The sequence below is a fragment of the Scyliorhinus canicula genome, chromosome 31, assembly GCF_902713615.1.
Source record: "Scyliorhinus canicula chromosome 31, sScyCan1.1, whole genome shotgun sequence".
Lineage (NCBI taxonomy): Eukaryota > Metazoa > Chordata > Chondrichthyes > Carcharhiniformes > Scyliorhinidae > Scyliorhinus > Scyliorhinus canicula.
In genome coordinates this window covers 1077977-1088122 of record NC_052176.1, presented here as the reverse complement: position 1 = coordinate 1088122, position 10146 = coordinate 1077977, and the positions used below count along the sequence as shown (strand labels likewise).

Sequence of the window (10146 nt, the reverse complement as noted above, 5' to 3'; positions counted from 1 at the left end):
GGCCCAGTGGGTGTGGATGGGGCACTGGGCCCAGTGGCTGGGGAGGGGGGACTGGGCCCAGTGGCTGGGGAGGGGGGACTGGGCCCAGTGGGTGGGGAGGGGGGACTGGGCCCAGTGGGTGGGGAGGGGGGACTGGGCCCAGTGGGTGGGGAGGGGGGATGGGCCCACGTGGGGATGGGTGGGGAACTGGGCCCAGTGGGTGTGGATGGGCCCACGTGGGGATGGGTGGGGAACTGGGCCCAGTGGGTGTGGATGGGGGATGGGCCCAGTGGGTGTGGAGGGGGGATGGGCCCAGTGGGTGTGGAGGGGGGATGGGCCCACGTGGGGACGGGTGGGTTGCCGGGCTCCGCTGTGACAGTGTTGTTGTTGTTACAGTCCGGCTGGGGGTGAGGCTATGGGCCTCCAGGTGGATTACTGGCTCCGTTGTGACAGTATTGTTGTTGTTACAGTCCGGCTGGGGTTGAAGCTATGGGCCTCCAGGTGGATTACTGGCTCTCTCACTCAGCGGAGAAGAGGAAGGAGGGGGAGAAGCGCGATATTAATGTGAAGAACACGTTGAAGAGCGCGTTCCGCTCCGTACAGGTCAGCCGACTCCCGAATGGCGGTGAACTCACGCCTTCCATCACCATGTCCATGACTGTGGTCACCAAAGAAAAGAACAAGAAAGGTGAGAACAGAGTGATAGAGAGTGGGATGGAGGGAGTGGGGAGAGAGAGAGTGGGGGAGGGAGTGGGGGGTCGGGATGGAGTGGGGGGAAAGGAGCGAGTGGGGGGCAGGGAGCTTGTGGGGGGGAGGTAGCAAGTGGGGGAGGGGGAGAGAGTGGGTGAGGGAGGAGGGAGAGGGGGGAGGGAGAGAGAATGGGGGGAGGGAGCTTGTGGGGAGGGAGGGAGCAAGTGGGGGAGGGGCAGAGAGTGGGGAGGGAGAGGGGGAAGGAGAGAGAATGGGGGGAGGGAGCAAGTGGGGGAGGGGGAGAGAGTGGGTGAGGGAGGAGGGAGAGGGGGGAGGGAGAGAGAATGGGGGGAGGGAGCTTGTGGGGGGGGGAGGGAGCAAGTGGGGGAGGGGGAGAGAGTGGGGAGGAGGGAGAGAGTGGGAGAGGGACAGTGGGAGGGGGGAGTGGGACAGTGGGAGGGGGGAGGGAGAGTGGGGAGGAGGGGGAGAGGGGGGAGTGGGACAGTGGGAGGGGGAGGGAGAGAGTGGGGGGAGGGAGAGTGGGGAGGTGGGAGGGGGGAGGGAGAGAGTGGGGGGGAGGGAGAGAGTGGGGGGAGGGAGAGTGGGGAGGAGGGAGAGAGTGGGAGAGGGGGGAATGGGACAGTGGGAGGGGGGAGGGAGAGAGTGGGAGGAGTGGGAGGGGGAGAGGGAGGAGTGGGAGGGGGAGAGGGAGGAGGGAGCAGGGAGAATGGGGGAGGGAGAGAGTGGGAGAGGGGGGAGGGGGACAGTGGGAGGGAGGGAGTGAGAAGTAGGGGAGGAAGAGAGTGGGCGAGTGGAGAGGGAGGGAGAGAGAGAGAGCCGGGAAGGAGGAGGGAGAGAAGTGGGGGAACAAAGAACAAAGAAAATGACAGCACAGGAACAGGCCCTTCGGCCCTCCCAGCCTGCGCCGATCCAGATCCTTTATCTAAACCTGTTGCCTATTTTCCAAGGTCTACTTCCCTCTGTTCCCCACCCGTTCATATATCTGTCCAGATGCATCTTAAATGATGCTATCGTGCCCGCCTCTACCACCTCCGCTGGTAAAGCGTTCCAGGCACCCACCACCCTCTGCGTAAAAAAACTTTCCACGCACATCTCCCTTAAACTTTCCTCCTCTGACTTTGAAATCGTGACCCCTTGTAACTGACACCCCCACTCTTGGAAAAAGCTTGTTGCTATCCACCCTGTCCATACCTCTCATAATTTTGTAGACCTCGATCAGGTCCCCCCTCAACCTCCGTCTTTCCAATGAAAACAATCTTAATCTACTCAACCTTTCTTCATAGCTAGCACCCTCCATACCAGGCAACATCCTGGTGAACCTCCTCTGCACCCTCTCCAAAGCATCCACATCCTTCTGGTAATGTGGCGACCAGAACTCCACGCAGTATTCCAAATGTGGCCGAACCAAAGTCCTATACAACTGTAACATGACCTGCGACTCTTGTACTCAGTACCTCGTCCGATGAAGGCAAGCATGCTGTATGCCTTCTTGACCACTCTATCAACCTGCGTTGCCACCTTCAGGGTACAATGGACCTGAACTCCCAGATCTCTCTGCACATCAATTTTCCCCAAGATCCTTCCATTGACCATATAGTCCGCTCTTGAATTTGATCTTCCAAAATGCATCACCTCGCATTTGCCTGGATTGAACTCCATCTGCCATTTCTCTGCCCAACTCTCCAATCTATCAATATTTTGTTGTATTCTCTGACAGTCCTCCTCGCTATCTGCAACTCCACCAATCTTAGTATCATCTGCAAACTTGCTAATCAGACAACCTGTACCTTCCTCCAGGTCATTTATGTAGATCACAAACAGAGAGTGGGCGAGTGGAGAGGGAGGGAGGACGAGAGGGAGAGAGTGAGGGAGGTGATGTAAAGGGTTGGATTGTGTTATGGGATGGGGATTTGGGGCCATTGCTGTGGATGAATTGTTGGGTTTTATTCTGTGTTTAGTGCCGACGATATTTCTGAGCAAGAAGCCAAAGGAGAAGGACTTGGATTCGAAGAGTCAGATCATTGACGGAATCAGCAGATTGATCTGCTCCGCAAAACATCAGCAACAGATCATGTTAAAAGGTCAGTTGTGGGGTCAGCGGGCAGCTTGATGCCACTGACTCTGTCCACGAGGAATGTGATTGGTGTCACAGGCAGGAAACATGCTTTTGGGAAGCTCAGAGTGTTATCCCCAGCTGCTCCTATCTCAGTGTGATTCTCCTCGCCTCACAGCAGCCTTTCCCGTTATCACCCACACACTCAACTGTCCCAGAGTGAACCGGACCCTCAACCAATTCACAGCCCCTCCATCCCGTCTGAATACACTCACCCCGTGTTCACTGACTGACATCACTGCACCGATCAGCAATCACCCCCTTTTAGCTTAATTTTCTCATTCCTCCCTATCTCTGTAACCTCCTCCAGCGTCTACACCCTCCCTATCTCTGTAACCTCCTCCAGTCCCTACAACCCTCCCTATCTCTGTAACCTACTCCAGCCCCTACAACCCTCCCTATCTCTGTAACTTCCTCCAGTCCCTACACCCCTCCCTATCTCTGTAACCTCCTCCAGCTCCTACAACCCTCCCTATCTCTGTAACCTCCTCCAGCCCCTACACCCCTCCCTATCTCTGTAACCTCCTCCAGCCCCTACAACCCTCCCTATCTCTGTAACCTCCTCCAGCCCCTACACCCCTCCCTATCTCTGTAACCTCCTCCAGCCCCTACAACCCTCCCTATCTCTGTAACCTCCTCCAGCCCCTACAACCCTCCCCATCTCTGTATCCTCCTCCAGCCCCGACAACCCTCCCTATCTCTGTAACCTCCTCCTGTCCCTACAATCCTCCCTATCTCTGTAACCTCCTCCAGCCCCTACACCCTCCCTATCTCTGTAACCTCCTCCAGCGTCTACAACCCTCCCTATCTCTGTAACCTCCTCCAGCCCCTACAACCCTCCCTATCTCTGTAACCTCCTCCAGTCCCTACACCCCTCCCTATCTCTGTAACCTCCTCCAGCCCCTACAACCCTCCCTATCTCTGTAACCTCAGCAGCCCCTGCAACCCTCCCTATCTCTGTAACCTCCTCCAGCCCTACAACCCTCCAAGATCTCTGCGCTCCTCCAATTCTGGCCTCTTGAGCATCCCTCAATTCCCATTGCTCCGGCATTGGCGGCCGTGCCTTCAGCTGCCTGGGGGGCCCTGAGCTCTGGAATCCCCTCCCTTAACCTCTCCCTGCCTCCCTCTCTTTCTTCCTTTAAGAACAAAGAAAAGCACAGCACAGGTACAGGCTCTTTGGCCCTCCAAGCCTGCGCCGACCATGCTGCCCGTCTAAACTAAAATCTTCTCCACTTCCGGGGTCCGTATCCCTCTATTCCCATCCTATTCATGTATTTGTCAAGATGCCCTTTAAATGTCACTATCGTCCCTGCTTCCACCACCTCCTCCGGCAGCGAGTTCCAGGCACCCACTACCCTCTGTGTAAAAAAACTTGCCTCGTACATCTCCTCTAAACCTTGCCCCTCGCACCTTCAATCTATGCCCCCTAGTAATTGACCCCTCTATTTTGGGAAAAAGTCTCTGACTATCCACTCTGTCTATGCCCCTCATAATTTTGTAGACCTCTATCAGGTCGCCCCTCAGCCTCTGCCGTTCCAGTGAGAACAGACCAAGTGTATTCAACCTCTCCTCATAGCTAATGCCCTCCATACCAGGCAACATCCTGGTAAATCTCTTCTGCACCCTCTCTAAAGCCTCCACATCCTTCTGGTAGTGTGGCAACCAGAATTGAACACTACACTCCAAGTGTGGCCTAACTAAGGTTCTATACAGCTGCAACATGACTTGCCAAATTTTATACTCAATGCCCCGGCCAATGAAGGCAAGCATGCCGTATGCCTTCTTGACTACCTTTTCCACCTGTGTTGCCCCTTTCAGTGACCTGTGGACCTGTACACCCAGATCTCTCTGACTGTTAATACTCTTGAGGGTTCTACCATTCATTGTAAATTCCCTACCTGCATTAGACCTTCTAAAGTCGCTCCTTAAAACTGACCACTTTGTCAGAGTTTCTGGTCACCTATCATTAACAAGGCCCAGTGTCTGACAGATGCCTGGGGGCTGGTTTAGCTCCCTGGGCTAAATAGCTGGCTTTTAAAGCAGACCAAGGCAGGCCAGCAGCACGGTTCAATTCCTGTACCAGCCTCCCCGAACAGGCGGCGGCCGGTATGTGGCGACTAGGGGCTTTTCTCAGTAATTTCATTTGAAGCCTACTTGTGACAATAAGCGATTTTCATTTCATTTCACTTCATGCTCCCGTGAGATGGAGAGAGGGGTGAGGAGATGAAAGACTGATTGGTGATATTTTGTGTCTTGCAGTTTCTATCGATGGACTCGATTGGAACGAGGTGAAGTTTTTCCAGCTGGCAGCCCAGTGGCCGACTCATGTCAAGCATTTCCCAATCGGACTCTTCTCGTCCAATAAACCCTCCTGTTAGCCCGGTACTGGGGTAGAGGCCCCACACACACACACACACACACACACACACACACACACACACACACAGTAAGGCTAACTGCATCTCCCATCTCACCCTGCTGACTGGGACACCCCACGTCCCACTGGAATATACCACGGAGATGTTCGAGATGTGAAACTGCCTGATTCTTAGAGGAACATTGTAACTGGCGAGCTGTGTACAAAACAGCTTTTATACTCGTCCCCCGTGTCTGTAATTCCCGAACCCCCCTCCCCAAACCAATGTCTGTGATCCCCGAATATTGGTGAAACCCCCCCTCGCTGTGATCACCAGTCTGTGACCCACCCATGTCCGTGAGACCCTCTTTTATGATACCCACCCCCTCACTACTGTGACCTCCTCCCTCCCCCACACTCTATCATTCCTCCTGTCAGTGTCCATGTGAAGGTGCAGCCAGGAATCTCCCTGCATTACCGTTTAATGGCTTTTAGATTCGCAGATTCATAAATGATGCCCCTTTGTCGCTGCAGCCTCTTGATCCAGCACTTGAGTGAAACCATTCAATTCTTACAGTGAAGGGTAGCACGGTGGCGCAGTGGGTTAGCCCTGCAGTCTCCGAGGTCCCAGGTTCGATCCCGGCTCAGGGTCACTGTCCGTGTGGAGTTTGCACATTCTCCCCGTGCTTGCGTGGGTTTCGCCCCCACAATCCAAAGATGTGCAAGGTAGGTGGATTGGCCACGCTAAATTGCCCCTTAATTGGAAAAATTTAACTGGGTGCACTAAATTTGTTTGTTTTTTAAAAATTCTTGCAGTGACGAGGGAGCTTTACTCTGTATCTAACCCCGTGCTGTACCTGTCCTGGGAGAGTTTGATGGGGACAGTGTAGAGGGAGCTTTACTCTGTATCTAACCCCGTGCTGTACCTGTCCTGGGAGTGTTTGATGGGGACAGTGTAGAGGGAGCTTTACTCTGTATCTAACCCCGTGCTGTACCTGTCCTGGGAGTGCTTGATGGGGACAGTGTAGAGGGAGCTTTACTCTGTATCTAACCCCGTGCTGTACCTGTCCTGGGAGTGTTTGATGGGGACAGTGTAGAGGGAGCTTTACTCTGTATCTAACCCCGTGCTGTACCTGTCCTGGGAGTGTTTGATGGGGACAGTGTAGGGGGAGCTTAACTTTGTATCTAACCCCGTGCTGTACCTGTCCTGGGGGTATTTGATGGGGACAGTGTAGAGGCAGCTTTATTCTGTATCTAACCCCGTGCTGTACCTGTCCTGGGAGTGTTTGATGGGGACAGTGTAGAGGGAGCTTTACTCTGTATCTAACCCCGTGCTGTACCTGTCCTGGGAGTGTTTGATGGGGACAGTGTAGAGGGAGCTTTACTCTGTATCTAACCCCGTGCTGTCCCTGTCCTGGGAGTGTTTGATGGGGACAGTGTAGAGAGAGCTTTACTCTGTATCTAACCCCGTGCTGTACCTGTCCTGGGAGTGTTTGATGGGGACAGTGCAGAGGTTGCTTTACTCTGTATCTAACTCTGTGCTGTACCTGTTCTGGGAGTTTTTAATGGGAGTTTCTGATTCCTGATGTACCTTACGTTTTATGCTGTGGGTGACGTTTTGCTGTGTGTTGTAAATAGTGAATTTTTTCGCTGTTTTTTGAAGCTGTTTGTATTGATATTGCCATGAAACTGTTGTACAATATGGACCGAGAGAGTGGGTGAGGTGTTGGACTTTGTGTCAGAATCTTTCCGCTCCGCGACACACATCACCCTCAGGATTGATTCGCATAAGATAAGGAGCCATCCAGTGACCGAGCTGTGACATACTTGCCCTGCTGTGGTACTGAGCCCCACACACTGAGCAGGAAAGGCCCAGGCTCCACCTCCGGCCTGTGCTGATTTGAACAATGTGAGAAGTCTTACAACACCAGGTTAAAGTCCAACAGGTTTATTTCGAATCACTAGCTTTTGGAGCACATCTTCTTCCTCGGGTGAATGAAGAAGTGGGTTCCACAAACATATATATAAAGTCAAAGATGCAAGACGATACTTTGAATGCGAGTCTTTGCAGGTAATTAAGTCTTTACAGGTCCAGATGGTGCGACTGGAGAGAGGGATAATCCCAGGTTAAATAGGTGTGAATTGTCTCAAGCTTGGACAGTTGGTAGGATTTTGAAAGTCCAGGCTAGATGGTGGGGGGTGAATGTAATGCGACATGAATCCACGGTCCCGGTTGAGGCCGTATTTATGTGTGTGGAACTTAGCTATAGGTTTCTGTTCGGCGATTCTGCGTTGCCGCACGTCCTGAAGGCCGCCTTGGAGAACGCTTACCCGGAGATCAGAGGCTGAATGCCCTTGACTGCTGAAGTGTTCCCCGACTGGAAGGGAACATTCCTGCCGGGTGATTGTCGCACGTTCATCCGTTGCCGCAGCGTCTGCATGGTCTCACCAACGTACCGCGTTTCGGGACATCTTTTCCTGCAGAGTATGAGGTAGACAACGTTGGCCGAGTAGCACGAGTATGTGCCGCGTACCTGGTGGGGGCTGTTCTCACGTGTAATGGTGATACCCATGTCGATGATCTGGCATGTCTTGCAAAGATTGCCATGGCAGGGTTGTGTGGTGTCGTGGTCACTGTTCTGAAGGCTGGGTAGTTTGCTGCAAACAATGGTTTGTTTGAGATTGCGCGGTTGTTTGAAGGAAACAACTCCGAAAGCCAGAGACTTGAAACAAACCTGTTGAACTTTAATCTGGTGTTGTCGGATGTCCTACTGTTCTCACCCCAGACCAACATCTCCACATCATGATTTAAACAATCACATTTGGGGCTACAATTGGCCTAAAAAGGGCGACTGAGAATCCGAGCTTGCTGCACTTTTACAATATTGGAATCTTTCTTCAGGATAAAGAGACAAGTAGGTAGCAGTGGTGCAGATTAAGCAGGTAGCAGTGGTGCAGATTAAGCAGGTAGCAGTGGTGCAGATTAAGCAGGTAGCAGTGGTGCAATGTGACTAAGTGTATGAACTGGTGTGAATTTTACACAAGGTTGCCAAGTTAGAGGAGAATCAAATTCACAGCAACACACAGGATGGGTGAAAATGTCGACTTCCAAATACTGTCGACCACCGTGGGAAGGGAGGGTTACTGGAAATCAGCATTCCTGTTCCCCACTGAAGTGTGTGTGTGTGTATGCAAACACATTCATACATGTGCATACACACAAATGCACTCAAACATACAGACATGCTCACGCACACACTCTCACGCACGTTGTCATATACGCTGTCACATGCACTCACTCAGACATGCACACACTTTCACAAACATGCACTCATGCACACACTGACACATACTCTCTCACACATGCAGTCTCTCACAGACATGCACTCAGACACACACACTCAGACATGCACAGTGACATGCACACGCACTCACAGACATGCAGTCACACTCAGATATGTAATCACACACTTACAGATATGCAGTCAGACACATACTCATACATGCACACACTCGCATATACACACACACACACTCTCGCATGCACACATTGACATTCACACACACATACAGTCACAAATACACGCACGCACTCACATACATGCAGACACTGACATTCACACACTCACATACATGCACAGTCACACACACACATACACACGCACTCACATACTTGCAGACACTAACATTCACACACTTTCACATACATGCAGACACTGACATTCACACACTCATACATGCACAGTCTCATACACGCATTCACTCTCATACATGCACACAGACATTCACACACACTCTCACATGCACACAGTCACACACATACTCTTACACCCATGCACACTCAGACATGCACATAATTGACATTCAGACACACCGAGACATGCACACAGACACACGTACACACCACACAATCTCACAGACATGCACTCAAGACACGCTCTCACACATGCACACGTTCGCAGACAAGCGCACATTCTTACACACGCACACTCAGACATGCACTCAAACACACACACACACACAAATTCTCTCTTGTGCACACACATTCACACTGGCACACATTCTGATCCGTGTGCAGTACACATTTGCGCGCACATTTTTGCACACACATCCACTTTTGTGCGTGCACACTTTCATGTACATACACATTCACTCACATAACTTTTTCACCTGCACACTTCCTCCCACACTTTTGGTCGCACACTTTTGCTTGCAAACATTTTCACTCACACCTTCGTTCGCATATATTTGCACAAACTTTCACACACATACACAATCATACCTTTTGCACACACACATTCTTGCACATATTCTTTCTTGCACAAACACTTTAAAGTACACGTGCATGCACATACTTTCATGCACTTTTGCACGTGCACATTTGCGGACGGGCAGGCATACTCACACTTTTGCACGCGTGCACACACACATACAGAGACACACACATTGACTATGAGGCCTGCGGCAATTGAACATCCAGCTTCAGCCTGTTCGCCTGGTCCTGCAGCAGATGATTCCGTGCAACCCCACGTTAGTGAGAGTTGACAGCTGCGTTGGGTGAGGGTGCTGGGAGGGTCTGGGGAGGCAGAGGGGATCTTACACAGTCTATGCTGCAGCAAGATTAAACTGGTCTCGTCTGCACTCGGACAATGGAACACCGGCCAATGCTCTCCGGGGTCCGGAGAATTGTGTTCCAGCCACCAACTGGAGGAGTTTGTTACAAATTTGCAAATGAGGCAGCAAAGAAGGGGAGGCCATTCAGCCCATCGTGTCTGCGCTGGCTATTTGACGATCTATTTAATTAGTCCCACTCCCTCCCCCTGCTCTCCCCCCCACAGATTCCTCCTTTCCCGAGTATTTCCCCAACCCCCCCTTTTTGAAAGTTCCTGTCAAATCTGCTTCCCCCCCCCCCCCCCCCCCCCCGTCACCCTTGAGGATAGTCTGTGAACGTCCCCGGTATTTTGTGCTTTCTTTGTCTCTGATTCTC

At 52.2% G+C, this 10146-nt stretch overlaps 1 protein-coding gene across 1 annotated transcript; it reads left to right on the top strand.

Annotated features, from left to right (window-relative positions):
• Nucleotides 1–452: 452 nt before the first annotated feature.
• Nucleotides 453–5861, top strand: LOC119959024 (phosphofurin acidic cluster sorting protein 1-like). Its single transcript, XM_038787570.1, has 3 exons — nucleotides 453–667; nucleotides 2649–2771; nucleotides 5063–5861. The coding sequence occupies exons 1-3, from the start codon at nucleotides 469–471 to the stop codon at nucleotides 5179–5181; spliced, it is 441 nt and encodes a 146-aa protein (XP_038643498.1). The 5' UTR covers nucleotides 453–468; the 3' UTR covers nucleotides 5182–5861.
• Nucleotides 5862–10146: the final 4285 nt, after the last annotated feature.